Source organism: Papio anubis, chromosome 9 (assembly GCF_008728515.1).
Source record: "Papio anubis isolate 15944 chromosome 9, Panubis1.0, whole genome shotgun sequence".
Lineage (NCBI taxonomy): Eukaryota > Metazoa > Chordata > Mammalia > Primates > Cercopithecidae > Papio > Papio anubis.
This window is the reverse complement of record NC_044984.1, coordinates 74,811,560-74,828,970: the sequence shown is the minus strand read 5'-3', so window position 1 is coordinate 74,828,970 and position 17,411 is coordinate 74,811,560. Positions and strand designations below refer to the sequence as shown.

The 17,411-nt window shown below is 33.8% G+C and overlaps 1 protein-coding gene across 2 annotated transcripts in view; it reads right to left on the bottom strand.

Moving 5' to 3' along the window:
- The window catches only part of PTPRQ (protein tyrosine phosphatase receptor type Q), a 219,140-nt gene that overhangs the window by 131,942 nt on the left and 69,787 nt on the right, over positions 1-17,411 (bottom strand). For both annotated transcript variants that reach the window (XM_031650636.1, XM_031650637.1), the window contains exons 19-25: positions 16,682-16,827; positions 11,761-11,929; positions 9,519-9,809; positions 8,998-9,273; positions 8,480-8,631; positions 4,698-4,839; positions 1,655-1,924 (exon numbers count right to left, since the gene is read on the bottom strand). In XM_031650636.1, coding sequence (XP_031506496.1) covers positions 1,655-1,924; positions 4,698-4,839; positions 8,480-8,631; positions 8,998-9,273; positions 9,519-9,809; positions 11,761-11,929; positions 16,682-16,827 — 1,446 coding nt within the window. The remainder of the gene's footprint in view (positions 1-1,654; positions 1,925-4,697; positions 4,840-8,479; positions 8,632-8,997; positions 9,274-9,518; positions 9,810-11,760; positions 11,930-16,681; positions 16,828-17,411) is intronic.

Genomic DNA, 17,411 nt, shown 5'->3' with positions numbered 1-17,411 from the left:
GAAGGGGCAAATTGCAGAGCCATGATGGAAATTGAATTGATAAGACCTGATTGTATGTAGAAGAGATGGAGTAAGGAATTTTATAAAACTATGAGGCTTGGGGTCCAATGGATTGTCAAGAACAGGCATAGAAAACTAGGAAAAAGACAGTGATTTCATGCAACACAAATTCCATTTCAAATATATTTGGAGTTGATACTCCAACTAGGTCTTCAGTTGAAATTTTTCAACAATTTGGATGAATGTGCAAGAAAAAGAGAGAGAGGATAAATGCAGGAGAGATGCGAATAAATTGACGGGAGTAATGTTCTAGAGAAGACATAAGATTAAAATGAAAATGAACAACTAGATCCCTAAAAGAGGAAGGCAAGGACATCCTAAGAGAAGGTATCTGGAAGGCATAAATAAAGACATGAATAAATTTTGATGGAAGGAGGGCCTATCAAGATATTTGATAGTATTAGTAAAATAAAAATAAATATGGATGATGGGGGAACAGACTAGGTTCAGAAAGAGAACAATTTTCATATGGAATAGAGAGTATTCCTATGAACATATTTCCTATAGAGTATAAACAAGGGATACATAGAAGATTGTGGAGAAGCTGGGACAATTAAGGACAATGAATTTACAGATGAAAAAAGTAGAATCATTTCTACTTTTTCCTAGAAATATTTACCAGCCAGCATCTTGGAAAAAACAAATAATGGGGTCTTCTCAGAGTGAGGAATCTTCCTGGAGGATAAGTCACAATGACATGGTATGAGATCTAAGGAGCAAGAGATGGTGTTGTTGAAATGTAACTATTCCATCCTGGAAAGGGAAACACCGTAGTTTGAAAAAATGTTGCACTGGAAGAAGGAGAAGGAAAGGATGCTGAGTTAGATGCTGAAATCAGAGAGAAGGCACACTATATCTTGATGTTCTAGGTTTACAGCCTCAAGACGGGTTGAAAGACGTTTCCAAGATAAAGGGTCTGGAAGTGCCAGAAGTTAACAATTATTGCCAGTATCCACAGTGCCCATTAGGACATGCATCCAGGGAAGTGGTATTATCAGGAAAGAAACAGACTCTAATATAAGCAGGTAGAATATGGAAGAAAATAGGATGAAGGATATTATGACATAGGATAGAGTACTGCTAGGGAAGGTGAGAATTTCTTCTTGTGGACTAAAGCTTAACGACCTGGATATTTTATTCAAATAACATGAAAGATAAAGATTGATCTAAAGGGGAGAAAATAGATGAAACTGAGTCTGATACTGCAACCATATAGTTCAGGAAAACATCTAGAATTCCATAAAAACAAATAAGACAGAAAAAGATATACATGAAAGGTTTACATGTTTATTTTCTCTTTTAAATCATGATAAAACATAATTCATTAAGTTGGGGTTTTATATTTGTGGAAATACAGTAAAGCGGATCCTCTCTCTTTTTTTTTCCTCCCTTCAATCTCCCAATGTTTTGGAGAAGGGTCAATGTACTACACAGCTGGTACTCAAGCAACACATGGGATAAAAAGCCTGCGATGTATTTTTTAATATGTGCTTTATATGATTAGTTAAGTATGCTATAAAGGTTGCAGGTGGTATTGACACAATCCCCAAATAGTTAAACGTTTCATGTTAGTTACCTGTTTCACGTTAGTTACCTGTTTCAGGTAGTGTGCTGACATGGCATGTGCTTTCATCACCTTCACCAGCTGAGGTTGAAGCTCTTACTTTAAAGACATATGAGGTACCGGCAAGAAGCTTTATGAAAGTGTACATGTGATCTTGGGGAGAGACTTTTGTAGAATTCCTTTCAACTGTTATCATATATTGTGTTATTATTCCATTTGCCTTTTTGGGTGGATCCCATTTCACTAAAACTGACTGCCAGCTAGTTGCCACGCACTGCATATTCTGCACGACATCTGGAACTTAAGAGATACACATATGCCGCAAGTTAAAGTGTGTACACATGTAAGTAGATAATTGATTGAATTATGTGATCACTAGATACAACTGTGTTTAGAAGTACAACTAGAAAAATATTTCATATATCAAATCTTCAATGTGTGCTTAAAAAGTCATTAACACAGACTGAATCAAAAGGCTGTTGACTTGCTTTTTATGCTATTGTATTAATCCTTACAATATTGAACCAGTCACTAAATATCTTCCAGCTCCAGGCACCAATCACATCCTCGAAAGCTCAGAAGCAAATGTGTAGCCTCAAGCCCAGGCCCAGGCCCAGGCAGTGTTTGATAACTGCTGTCTTACTTGGAAAGGAAGAATCTTAGCAATAGTTTATTATGGAACATTTTTATGCAAAAAAAAAGATACAGGTGCCTCCCTGATGTGACAAATCTGGGCTTCACAGTACTTGGAAACCCCTAACTAATTTAAAGGTACTGGTTTTTACTGGGATGTCTTCTTTGAAAGAATCTTGAGGATCTCATCTTTAAGTACCTTTTGTAGACATCGTTGGAAGGAAGATTTAAGGAGTCTTAGTCTTATTTTCTAGAGCTTCTCTGAATTTACTTGAAAGTAACCCAATTTCTCAGAGGTCCTCTGTATCTGGAAGGCCTGGTTAAGGAACAATATCCTAGCCCACCAAAGTGACTGCACATTAGAGAGACTGGTTGCTTCCCACAGAAATGTCCAATTAGCCAATGTACCCTAATGGTGGTATTAGTAGAATAAATTTTCTTGTCACAGTAAAAGATAATGCTAGAAGAAAAATTGGGACATGGTCAATTTGTGGATTACAAACAATGAAAATTGAAAGAAAATAACTTGCTGCCATTATGCAAAATATAGTGTTTTAAAGAATACTCAGGTGATCCCTGACCTGCCTACACTGCTCTACCTGGATCTAAACTGAGCTGTTAAAAACTTTTCTTCCTCTGTAAGATAAAGACACCAGTACTAAAGGAGAATACTTAGGGAATGTGTGGCATTAAAAATTTTTTAAAGATAATTTCTGGGCTGATCAAGGGATATGGCAATTAAATGTTATTAACTATTCACTTCCTTGTTTTCAGAATCATATAACAACATTTTTAAAGTTAACATAAGATAGTTGACAATTTGTTGAACTTTAGTTTCTAAATCTGGATTTTGTGAATATCTATTTTCCTGATTTTTTGAACCTCAAAAAAAAATAACCAGTTATATTAAAACTCTTAAAGGTGAAAATTTTATTTATTTAAATAATCAGAGTATAGAATGTTGGGGTACAATTTTATCTTGCTGATAAAAATATTTATTGGTTTACAGAGCATTTTCTACAAGATTAGCCTCAATTGTTACTGCTCTCATGTACAAATATTATTAAAATATTTTTTATTTATGGGTTGAACATTTTTATATTCTATCACTCGTTTACAACATGCATTTCCTACAGTCATGTCCACTTGTCACTAGAAGTCAGAAGGCCAATGTTCTAGACAGGTTCTTCACTAATTTTCTCGAGGTCCTTTTCATCTAATATGCCTGAATCATGGCTTCTTCATCTGTAACATGGGAATGGGGGCAACAGTAATATTTAGAGGGCATTTACTGTGTGTCCAGCACTCTATGAAGTGGGCATTTACTGTGTGTCCAACACTCTATGAAGTGCTTTATGTGTATTTTTTCAAATACGTTTGACAACAACATTATGAGATGGCTACTGCTAATGTGTGCTTCTTTGCAATTAAGGATACAGAGGCTCACAGAGTCATGAGCCTTTGCCAAGATTATACAACTAGTAGGTCATGGGGCTCAAATTCAAATCCAGATAATGACTTCACAGCATGTACTTTTATCCACTATAAATGCTATTTATTTTGCCTCTCTTACAGGAATGCTATGAAAAGCAGTCTCAGGTAGTCATAAATTTATACAAAAATGATTAATTTAGTAGTCAGTGGTCTACAGTTTCAATTTAGAGATTCACTAACATACCAGGAAGTGCATCCAGAGCTGATAAGGAGAAATGACTAGAATGGGATCTTGTGCTCATTCAATAAACATTGACAGAAGTCAAGAAAATAAAATAAAATAAAAGGAGGTGCTTTCAAAGGTGTTGTCCAGTTGAGAAGAGGAAAAGTACATTACTAAGCCATCATTAAATAGTCGTAAATAAAAACTACTCAGTGTGCACACAAAGGCAAGATATGTCATGTGTACTACATGTGCGACACAGCAGGTAAGCTGTTGATGAATTAGGCCACTGATATTTCAGTGTCATCCACATGGTAAAGATGGGATGATGGGAACATAGGGGGCTTATGCAATGATTCATGCTCTCCAAATGTCACAACTCATCTTCTTAAAAGAAAATTATAGATACTGTTTCATAAAAATATAAATCAGCCTGTTAAAAGTGACTGCTAGTTCATTTCCCCCTTTTTCCCCAGCTATCTCAAACAGTTCCAAGAATTAGGTAATTTTCACAGATATCTAGAAGGCTATTTTGTTCCCAAACTACTTTTTTATTTCAACTTCTTCTGTTCAAAAGGAAAAACTATGTGTAAAACTGTATGCATAAACACACATACAGCATATGATTTCACACAAGACCAAGACTAAACGTAAATCACTGAAACGCAATTTCCCTTTGAGTAGACTCTTAAGGAATGATACTTTATCATATAAACTGAGAAAAGGAAAGGAAAGGTGTTGAATATAAAATGAAACATTTTAGGCCCAAAAAGTGTATCTAACCTGATTCTTGGGTTGTGAATTTTACTACATTACTAAATTGATTGCCATTTCCAACTTTGGTGAAGGCAGATACACTGATAGAGTAGGCGCTGACTGGTTCTAGTCCAACAAGTTTGGCTTCAGTTTGAAAACCTGATATATTCTGAAAAGCAGAAAAAAAATTATTAGTCCCAATGCATTGTCAAAAAATTGTTCATCACTGGAATATTTTCATTGAAATTATTCCTTTTATATTTAACTTACGGATTAATAAGCATGGATATTTTAAATTATAATAAAACAAATATTAGCATTTATTTTGTGCCATAGAGTGTGCTCAGTTTATGATACAAGGATGAACTGGGCACCCTCTTTTCCCTGAAGAACCTCATAATTGCCTTTTTTAGACTTTTTTTTTTTTTTTCCTTGACAGAGTCTAGTTTTGTTGCCCAGGCTGGAGTGCAGTGGCATGATCTCTGCTTGCTGCAACCTCCACCTCCCAGGTTCAAGCAATTCTCCCTGCCTCAGCCTCCCGAGTAGCTGGGATTACAGGCGTGTGCCACCATACCCGGCTAATTTTTGTATTTTTTAGTAGAGATGGCGTTTAGCCATGTTGGCCAGGCTGATCTTGAACTCCTGGCCTGAGGTGATCTGCCCACCTCAGCCTCCCGAAGTGCTGGGATTATAGGTGTGAGCCACTGCACCTGGCCTACAATTGACTTTTTAGAAAACTAGAGTGTTTTGTTTTCATAATTTTTACTTGGAATTATATACTCATTTTTTAAAAATTTGCTATAATTACAGTCTGCAATTTAAAACCAACTTGTGGTGGTCGGAGACACGTGATTTTTCTGAACTCATCTAAATTCATTTTTAATACCCACAGCATTCCTGTGTCAATGTATTTATTCTTCAGCTACTGTATGTAGACACTGACAAAACAGCAGTGAATAATAATTTTAAAATATCTGCTTCCATGAAGCTTAAATTGGGAGTTTTCCCAGCCAATTCCTAAATTTTTAATTTGATACTGTTTTTAGAGAAATGAGAAAAAGAACAAAAGAGTATCATAGTTGCCCAAGGAGGAATATGCTTTCTCATAGAAAAAATTATCATTAAGTACAAAGTTTTCATTCAAAGATAATTGTCCTAACCAAGAAAGCAGTTAAGATTAATCAGTTATCCTCATGGACAGAGAAGATAATCTGTTATGTGATATAAACATAGGACTCTTACGTTATATCTGACAAAATATAAACCATTTTGATTATTTATTAAACACCACAGTAACAGAAATTTTAACAAGAATATTAATTATTGGGAAATTTACAATTAGAATCGTATTTTAAAATAATCTCTAGGAATTCACTGACTTACTTTAGGGGCTTACCTAATCTATTTCAGTCATTCTTTCCTGCTTACTATTTACAAAACATATATTAGATATTCTGAGATTATAGACACATATAAGGCATGGTCCCTGCCATCAAAGAATTTTTATATTAACTAGAGAAATATACAATTTCTGAATGAGAAAAAAATAAACACAAAACAAGCAAATTATGATTTTGGTTAGGAAGAGCTAATAACCAGAGAAACAACTGAACTCAAGAGGACATAATAATAAGAGAGTAGTTTATGGGATAGTGAACAGATTTACACAAGCGTATGTTGTCAAAAAGGGAAACATGAGTGATAAATACTTACAAACATATTTTGATAGAACTTTGTACTAAATAAATAATTTCTTTCAGTATGTGTGAGTGACCCAAGTCACCTATAGATTTCACTATCCGTGGACCACAGTGGATTGACTGAGATAGCAGCAACATTTGAAGTGGTTGTAGCATTATTCTACCTCCACAAATGCACACATAATTTGAAAGAAGAAAAAGAATAGAAAAACAGATAAAATAATATAAATTGATGCTGTCAGGATATCAGGGTAGATGAAAGAGAAAGGAAAATAGAACACACTAGGGGAGAAAGCTAAACAGAAAGAGGAAAGCAGATATAGTAACTAGATGCTGAGACAGGGAAAAAGATGGCATGAGAGTACATTTAAAGGAATTTGAAAGCAAATAAGATTATGAAAATTGATGAATGAGACAATAGATGTAAAAAAGAGTAACATGAGGTAGCAGATTTTAAAACACAAAACGACTGCCCATCCCAAATGATATATTTAATACTTAATGGTATAAAGATGGTATTTTTGTTGCTTGTGAAATATTAAAGATGTGCTTCTATTAAGAAAATCTGTTTCCAAATCTTAGAATATAAATTATTCTCATATTCACATAATGGCATATTGTCATTCCATGCTTAGTGCTGTTACAATGTTGGACAGATTTTTTTGTTCTTTTAAAAACTGTGTACAATTACAGCAACAATAGCTAACATGTTTATCACATGCTTGGAATTGTTTGAAATGCTCTATGTGTAGACTTTCCTTTGTAATCCTCCATTTCGAATGTACACATCTTTGTAACTCCCATTTTGCATTAAGAAGTAAGCAATGTCCCTATTGAAGCACAATAAGTCTCAAAGGCAGAATCTGAGCCAGGTAATTTGAAGTCAGAGCCCTTGCTTCACCACTATGCTAAGACAGTCTATGTTAGAGATCACCATTCTGAGGAGATAAGATCCATATGTAGACAACCACACTCTAATACACATACACAATTGTCCTAGGGATGCGATTACTCTAAGAAAAGGATTCTTTTTTCCCTTTTGATATCTATCTCCCAGTGACCCATACAGACAAAGCAAATAAAAAATGGAAAAAGTTAAGATTAAACCAGGGATAGATATTAAAGGGCAAGAGGCTTCATGTCATTTAATGTAATTTCACACTTCTGGGAAACAAATTTCACATTTATGGGGTAATATGATTCAAATTATACTCAGACTATCAAGTTGTAAAGTAATATCTTGGTTTCCAGAAAGAAAGTCATTGTTCCTGATGACATAAAGTTAATGCCTGCTTTTCATTTTTACTATTCAATTTGTAAGCTACATATGCTATAACAATGATTTGCCATAGTCATAAATTGTAAAACTCATAATATTGAGTAAAATGTTTACGTAGATTTTTTGCACTCTTCTTGCTGTAAACTAAATAAGAACATTCCAGGACTTTATCTGCCTTTGAGGAAAAAAATATAAAAATTTTCTTAAATAAATGCTTGTTAATTACATTTTGGCAATTAAATGCTAGAAATCACAGACATATATTTGAGACTCTTTCTTATATCAGTTCTGTGGATACTTTTCACTAATTCTGAATGGCAACAATGGAAGAGGGAAAATGTGGTTAGTGTTGCAAATGAATTACTCTTGAAAATAAAAAAATAAGGATATATCTTAAAAGACCAATTAGTGTAGGATCATATGCTATCGGGAAAGATGACCAGAAGTCCAGAATAAATATGAATACCTTTCCAAAAGGCTAAAAAGATTCCCTTGGTACTGCTGTTAACAACAGATAGAAATACATTTTATATTTGTAAGCCAGAAAAAAATTACTATACACTTTCCAGCATTAACAAAATGATACAACTGCTTCTTAAATTGTAGATATCTAGAAGTTACAAATCTAAGCACATTGCTCTATGAAGTATTCAGCTTATATATCTGGCAAATGCTTCTTGTGTTTTCCATAAGCATCCTTAAATTGTAGGAAATAAGTTTAAAAAAATAGCCATTGTTTAATTTAGTAGTCCATTTTCCTCCTATGTCAAAAGATTTTAATTCAATTTCTGATTTTTAAAAATAAACATATACTGTTATAATCAACGTACCTTATAATATGTAGTGTCAGTTTCATGGTCATGAATTTTAAAACTATATACTTTAACAATACCACCTGGAAGAGGACTTGGGCTCCATTTCAGCCAAACAAAGTCTGAAGTACAGTTGATTAAAGTCAAATTTTGTGGAGGTGCTAAAGGCACTGTAGGAAAACACATGATGAAACTTACATTCATAAAACTTTTAACATAAAAATAGCACTGTGACTTACTTTCCTGAAGATACTAGCTTGAAAAGATTTATAAAAGTATCATATTTTAATTTCAGAAACAAATATCATAATTAATTATAATCTGTATTTGGACACAGTAGTTCCAAAGTAGCTTTAAACAGAACAGGAAATTCTGAAGCTCAAATTGAAAAAAAAAATTCAACAAAGTAAATATAATGGTAAGGCTGTTACAAATAGACAATCAGATATCCTTCCATATTCCATGCTGTTCCTTAAAAAGAGAGAGCAGGTGCTGCAACAGTGAAATTGTTTGAAGAAATGGGGATTCCGGCTTACCTGACTCATCTGTGTAAAAGAAAAGAATACTGGAAGGACCAAGTCCTTTTATAGTTCTTGCAGCAGCAAAAAAGCTATATAATGTAAATGGTGAAAGCTCTTCCAATATTATGTAATTATCAGAAGTAATGAAAGAATAATTTTCACTTGGTCCTTGTAAACTTAAATCATAACTTATTATTGCACCATTTGGCTTTACTGGGGGATCCCATGATAAGAGAACTGAGGTGGAGGAAAGGTTTTTAAAAGTGTTGATTATTGGTGAAGTTTCTGGGACTATAAAAGAAAAAGAGAATATCAAATGAAACAAAAGTGAATCAGCATTAACAAAGAGGATTCAATCATAATGGGATTTGATTTTCTTAGCAGATTATTTTAAGACACATTATGTTTATTGAAAGGCTAATTACTTGAGATCAAACAGAAGCAATATAATTGAAGACTGTTACCTATGAGAAAGCAATGTAACTGAAAAGAACAACAACAATCTGCTTAATAGGCAATAAAAGGGGCTAGCCTACCATCTTCTTCAGTTTTGATGTATAGCTGGGCAGTATAGGTATCAGAGAATCCCTTTTCTGTTGATGGAGTAATTTTTAATATATAATCAGTGTATTTTTCCAGATTATCAAAATATATGCTTCTCTCATATGTAACTACAGTTGGTCTCACGTGGCGAGGAGTCTGCTGTAAGATCAGTGAAACATAGTAGAAGACTAGACCGTTTGGTTGAGCTGGTGGGACCCAGCTTACATTTATTGCAGTTGACGAAATGGATTCGTAAGTCAGGTTTCCAACAAGCCCTTCAGGTACTATGATAGGTAATGGGCAAAATACAAAAATCATCAGTTACCCTAAACAGAATCTAAATTCACAAACTGAGTATAATTGTTGAAATGGCAACTATTACATCATCAGCTCTTAAATTATTTAAATGCAGATGTGGTAAACATTCACCTATTATAAAATATCTTCAATAAAATTATTTTAAAAATCATTCAAAATAAACTCTGTCATCTTTAATATGTATGGGAATTGTTTCTATAATATTTTCTTGGCTCTTCTTTCCTACTATGTGGAAATTGTGTGTGTGTGTGCGTGTGCGTGTGTGTGCATAATATATGCATGTATACTGCTTTATTTAAATATTTTGATAATTTATATTATCTAAACCATCGTTTAGCTTATTTCTTCTAAATATTACCCTGTTGTACGTATGAGGAAACTAAAGCTCAGAGCCATTAAGTGACTTCTCCAAGGTCATGTGGGTAGTCAGAAGAATCAATACTAAAAGCTTTCCCAATATCCAGTCTCAAAATGTCTCCAGTCACCAGACTACCAACTCAAATTTGTATATTAAAAAGTTACTCTACTTACACACAAGTTCCAATTCTCAGATATAAGTTGTATTGTGACATTAAACTCTATTAATGTACATTTGACATCCACCTGGAGTAGTGCATAGTAAGTGCTTATTATCCATGGTGTAGAAATTATAAGTGATAAAATGTTATAGGTTGGCAAAAATCCTGGGGGAGATCTACATTTAAAGAATGCCTGAAATGCTGGCCGGGCCCGGTGGCTCAAGCCTGTAATCCCAGCACTTTGGGAGGCCGAGACGAGCGGATCACGAGGTCAGGAGGATCGGTGACCATCCTGGCTAACACAGTGAAAACCCTGCCTCTACTAAAATACAAAAAATTAGCCGGGCGCAGGGCGGCGCTCAGTCCCAGCTACTCGGGAGGCTGAGGCAGGAGAATGTATGTGAACCCGAGTATGGAGCTTGCAGTGAGCCAGATCGCCCACTGCACTCCAGCCTCATGCATAGGAGCTTGTGACCTGCCCCCAAAAAAAAAAAAAAAAAAAAAAAAAAAAAAAAAAAAGAATGCCTGAAATGGTATAGATCATATATTACAATATAACATTTTTGCTATACCCCCAAATACATATTTTCCCACATTTATCATTTATTTTTATGTTGAACAACTTGTCAACAATTCAAAAGATTTTTCCAAAAACAAATGAAGCATTCATTTCTCATGCTTAAGGAATCTGTCAATTTACAGCTTTCAGAGAGTAAACATGGAGTTTTACTCCAGAAGTTTAGGTCACTACCATTTCTCAATAAGGGATTAATCTTTGAAAATAAATAAGCAAATGGATGACAGAAACAACTACAAGAAAAATAGGTAATGATCTGCTTATCACTGTATTCTGAAAATTGAAACATAAAAAAATCAAGAGCTTCAATCATTATAGTTTTTTGAATACTCAGGATAAATAGGATTCTTCAGAAGATGCATACGAGAAACTTCTGGAGTTAAAAAATATTCTGGATATATTAGTCACAAACACAGTGAGAACAGAAGTGCTGCAGAGTCCCATGTAGATTCAAAGTCTGAAAAGAAAACAAGTTGCTAGAGACTTTTTAAGTCCTTGAAGAAAATGAATAAGTAAATTAACGACTGGAAAATTCATCCATGTATGCAGTACTTTTTGTGCCCATAATTGGATGGCCATGACATCTTTTGAAGCAATAAAAAGAACAGAATTTTCATGAATGAAAGTTGGCAGTTTTCTTGAACAGAAGAGGCTATTACTGCAATAGTTTTATAAGAATATTAATTGCATTTTCAAACTCCTGTAATGAATGTGTCTAAATAAAAGATTTTATTACAAATTCAAACCAAAGGAAAAGTTCCTAAAATAATAAGTTTTAAATTAATCATATTAAAGATTAATAAGTGTTTTTTGTTTACATACTGTCTTGATCTGTGTATACTTCAACTATGTCACTGCTTTTATTCCCATTTCCAACTGAAGTACTTGCTGTTAACCAAAATGTATAGTAGCTGAATATTGCCAGTTTATCTATAATTGTGGATACAGTCATATTGTCAAAGTCATTGGTTACTTCATGGAGTGTAAAATTCTGAAAAATAAACACATTGCTTTCATTGTTCAGAATGTATTTTTTTAGTATGCATGAACATTTCAAAATAATTGTTATCCATGAATTGATTGCCTCATTATTTTAATATATTAATTGTTTTAGGAAAATCAACATAGAACATTTTTTATCGCAACAATTAAACTGGAAATATGTTTGTACTAACAGAGAAATAGATGGTAGTTTTTATTGCAAAACCAATTCACAAATAGCAAAGAGTAAAAACTCCAAGCCAACAATGAAGAAGGTCAAGTGGCCAAATGGAAATGCTACAACTGTGCTGATCAGGGTCACTTTCCTTATAAAAACATTTAAGTAATTTTCAAAGCATCGGCTAATATTAAACAAGTTTGGGAGTATTATAAAACTTTTAATTTTGTTTCTTTCCATTTGTGATGAAGGAATTTCGAATGTGTTTGCCCTCTTTCTATGAACTCGAATAGCTATTATTATTCACATTTAGTGGATTTTCAGACTTTCACATTTCTTTTCAGACTTTGCTTCTCACAGCTGTAGTAAAGGGATGGCAGATTGATGTACTCTCTGACGTGTAGAGTAAGAGAAAGTTTTAAATTCTCTAGCCTGACTCCCAGTTACATTTTTCCCCAAGGCTTGAAAAACATTATTAGGGTATTTATGCAATCATTTTTTCCTATCAAATTTTAAAAGTAAAACACATAGCCAAATAAAATTAATTCTAAAATAAAAGGAGACTTAAACATATAGGTAATCAGTATGAATAATTTTATAATTTCCATCTGCACAGAGTACTCTGAATCATTCCAATCCACATGAAGCCATTTAAGTCCTACAGAACTGCATTCAAATTGTGGCAGGGTATCCCTGGATAAATCATCTAATCTCAAAGCTTTTCTCCCTTCAACTGTAAAATGGAAATAATCATCTCCACTTCACAGACAACTTTTAAGGATTAGATGACATGAAGCACAAAAGCCATTAATACCATGTCTAGCACACAATAAAAAAAAAAGTAATTAGTTTCATTTAAATTAATAACATAGGATAAGCAATTTTACTAAACGTATAGTAAGAATGGCTCTGAAATTTATCAACAAATTAAATTTAGCAAAAATTTATGGTTCTTTTGCCAGTATTCAGGGGAAAATATAGTGCAATAAAAGATTTACTTCAATTTTGTGGTGATTTACATAGAAATAGACAAGTTAAAGTAATATAGCAATCTCACACAAAATACGATCCATGAACTTTAATACCTTCCAATACATCTACTTTACACATGGAACAACTGGCTTATATAAAGCACCACTTAAAAGTATTAACATAGGCTGGGCGTGGAGGCTCACGCCTGTAATCCCAGCACTTTGGGAGGCTGAGGTAGGCGGATCACGAGGTCAGGAGATCAAGACCATCCTGGCTAACACGGTGAAACCCCGTCTGTACTAAAAATACAAAAAACTAGCCGGGCGAGGTGGCAGGCGCCTGTAGTCCCAGCTACTCAGGAGGCTGAGGCAGGAGAATGGCGGGAACCCTGAAGGCAGAGCTTGTAGTGAGCCGAGATCGCCCCACTGCACTCCAGCCTGGGTGACAGAGCAAGACTCCGTCCCCCCACTCCAAAAAAAAAAAAAAAAAATGTGTTATATTAGCTGGTTGGTCAAATTTGAAAAGGTTTCACTAAATACCTTCTGACTATATTTATATAAACAACAAAAAAAGCCTTAATTAGATAATTTGTGCCAAAAGACATTTTTGTGCAAAAATAAACAGATGAGTAAAATAATCATCTGGATAATTGATCTAATGTTACAAATTTGTTACATGCCTATGCACATTAAGTCACACACTCAGCAGGAATGACTTCTGGGTGATTCAGATAATTTGTTATGTATTAGTCATCAAGGTCATAGGTAATCAGAATAAATTCTATAACAAAAATTAAAATTTACATCAAAAAGCTATGTTAATACTTTTTTTTTTTTTTTTTTTTTGATACGGAGTCTCGCTCTGTCGCCCAGGTTGGAGTGCAGTGGCGCGATCTCGGCTCACTGCAAGCTCCGCCTCCCAGGTTCACGCCATTCTCCTGTCTCAGCCTCCTGAGTAGCTGAGTCTACAGCCGCCCGCCACCGGTGACGCCCGGCTAATTTTTTGTATTTTTAGTAGAGATAGGGTTGCACCGTGTTAGCCAGGATGGTCTCGATCTCCTGACCTTGTGATCCGCCCACCTCGGTCTCCTAAAGTGCTGGGATTACAGGCGTGAGCCATTGCGCCCAGCCCATTTTAAAATAGAAGACATTAAGTCAGGCACACTAAGGAAACATAAATGGGTAAAAATTGTAAAGTAGAAAAGTTAACATGCTGTACAAAATACAATGTGCAATAACTGAAGGAAGAACGATATGGATTGCCAAATAGTAGCAAAGAGGTTAAATTCTCCAAGATAAGAAGAAGGAAAGATGGCTTTGCTGCATACTCAAGGACTCCAAAATTATGACTATGTACTAAAAATGATGTTGGTCTATTATAATATTTTTATAATCTTTCAATTAAAATATGTATTGAGCATTAAACCTATGTATGATGTAGTTTCAGAAGACTTTAGGAGATGAAAAGATAAATATTACACAATTCTTTTTCTACAAGATGCTTGTCATGGCATAAGGGAACTAAGAGAAGCAACAGTTATTGGCAATAGGAGGCAGAACATGATATGCCATGCATGACGTATTCTACAAAGTTCTGTAAGAAGGCGAAAGATGATAGGGAACAAATAAAAAGGTATACACCTATTCTGCTATATAATTTTCATTTTGAGGATTTCTTCTACTAATTCAAAATAGAAAATTAGGTAGTGAAGATACTGATGCTATTTTTAACATTAACTTTAGGAATAAGTTAAAGCATAGATAAACTTCAAGCAATATGAGACTATAGTTCTGAAATGTTTTAACATCATTAGCCTGTGCCCTCTTGCAGCTGTCACACTTAAAAGCATTCTTAAGATTATTTAATAAAAGATAACATGTTCTAAGGCAGATGAATTGCAAATTAGATCATATTACACAGCCAAGTTTGAAGAAGTAGGTTTAGAAGATCATGTTGGAACCATAGTTTGATACTTACACTATATTATTTAGATATGGACAAAGAGAACCAAAATATAAATCACAAAGAAGCCGTAAGTAAATTGTACAGAGACAAAATGGTTGCTAAAATTTAGAACTACGGGAACAATTGTGCAACGTTTTTTAGATGTATAAAAGAAGGAAAATCTCCAATTTGAATACCTTCTATTGGTATAATGACATATTGTTACAATTGTAAACAACATTTTGGTAAAAAATAAATTGCCTCTCTAGGTCCCATTTCTCTTCCCTACAGAGAACAAAACAAAAAGCAAAAACTGTGTGACATACAGAGTAGAAAACTGGACCTTCCTTTCTCCTTCTGCTCTTAAGGCATTTGTTTAAAAATCTTGATTTACAATTACATTTATAACTCTATCTACATGTCTTTTATTATATCTGTAACTATATCTACATGTCTTTTATAAGGTAGTTTTCTCTTTGCATCAAGTTTTAGATAGACAGACTTATACAACCCTACTCTTATAGAACAGAATGTAAACACTAAACCACCTTTTGGACTTTGTCTTTCTCCCTGCTAGGTTAGTCCTGAGATAGCTCGCAAAGTTCTGCTCTTGCCCTCTTCATTAGCCTACATTGCACTATAGTTGCACTAAAGCTGCACTTAATTCCAGAGGCTGTTTCTCAGGAGAACTAACTAGTGACTAAACTTGGGCTGTCAGTCACAAATGGGATTAGGCAACTCAGGATTTGTAAGACTTCTCTTTCTTCTTCTTTTACTTAAAAGGATAGAAAGAATTAAGAATCACCTAAGTCACAAACATGCAGTCAATAATTTCTACCACTAAGCGATGTATTCTGTACATTGCAGCATTTCTTTTAAATTCGTGTTTTTCAAATTATATTCCAGCTCTCTGCATCTTTGATTCAATCATAATCGCTCCAATTATCCTTTTTATATATTAAAGTTCTGTGAAACACCTAATTTGGAGAAATAACATAATCCTGCTGAAAACTGGAAATATTTCTTCAAAGTAAAGGCATTTTAGCTATTTTCATAGCCATCATCATTCACATCCTAGAGAGTGCTCATCTACAAACTGTGCAAGCCTAGAACCTTATCTATGACAAATAACCACATTCTGAGTGGTCTTCATTACATCTGATATTAAACAATAACTATTATACTATTGTTATAATAATAACCCTTCCTGCTAACAATCAAAAACATTTTTTTAATTAAAGAAAAACACACAAATACATTCAAACACTAAAACTATTTATATCGTATACCAACAAATGAAAAAACTTAGCTAATAAATAACTTTGAGGATAAATGATACCATCAGCACTTTAGAGAACACTTGTTGGAGGAAGTGTAATTGAGAGCCATCTTTATAAACAGAATTTTAAGTAGGTGGCAGATTCACTGTTGGTGATACATGTGAAGCTTATATAGAAGTGTGTGTGTCTGTGTGTGTGTGTATAAAGAGAGATTACATGTATCTGACATTTTCTATACCACATTTTTTATATCAATGGGAGTTTAATAAAATACATCTGTGCATAATTATCAGTGTAAGGTAAACAATTTCTTTCACTGGGACAAGCCTGTATTATTAATAAAACTTAAGGATGTTAATAAAGAACTAGGGGAAAATTCAGTTCTTACCTGTATAAAAGTACCTGAAGTATTTCTGTAATAAACAGAGTAATATTGTATAATCCCATTAGGTTTTGAAGGAGGTGTCCAGAAAAGAATTATTGATGAAGAACTGAGGTTTACATAATAAACATCTTTGGGAGGATCGCTTGGTGCTATAAAACAAATAATTGAACAAATTACTGTATTTGTGGCTACAAGTAATATCTGAAATGGCCTGAATTTTACCTACAGTTTATAAATTAAAGTGGTAAAAATTGTTTTTCAAAAAAGCTTGAATTAGAAATAACATCCATTTAGATGTCAGAAATGAAATCCAAAAAAAACGCATTGGGTTACCCCTCTAATACTTTATTATAGGCATATTCAAGCTGAAGACAGATGGATGTCTTACTCATAAAATACTATCCCCTTTCAAAAACCTGTCCACTGCTCTGGATATGAGAAAACTGTTACAACAGGTTTCCAATACAGAGTACATAATTTGAAATTCTAATATAACTTAAAATTTGTATATTGAATAATAAAAGTCATAGACAAATGATTCATGCATTTTATGTTGCTTCATTTAATAAACACATAAAATTCTATTTGTCAAGTAAGTTCTGTGATAAGTGCTTTTAAACATAAAAACTATGTAATCTCCATAAGAACCCTGTGAAGTAGAATGATACTGTTTCCACATTACCAATGGGAAATTGAGGCACACAGAGATTAATTTTCCTAACATCACACAGCT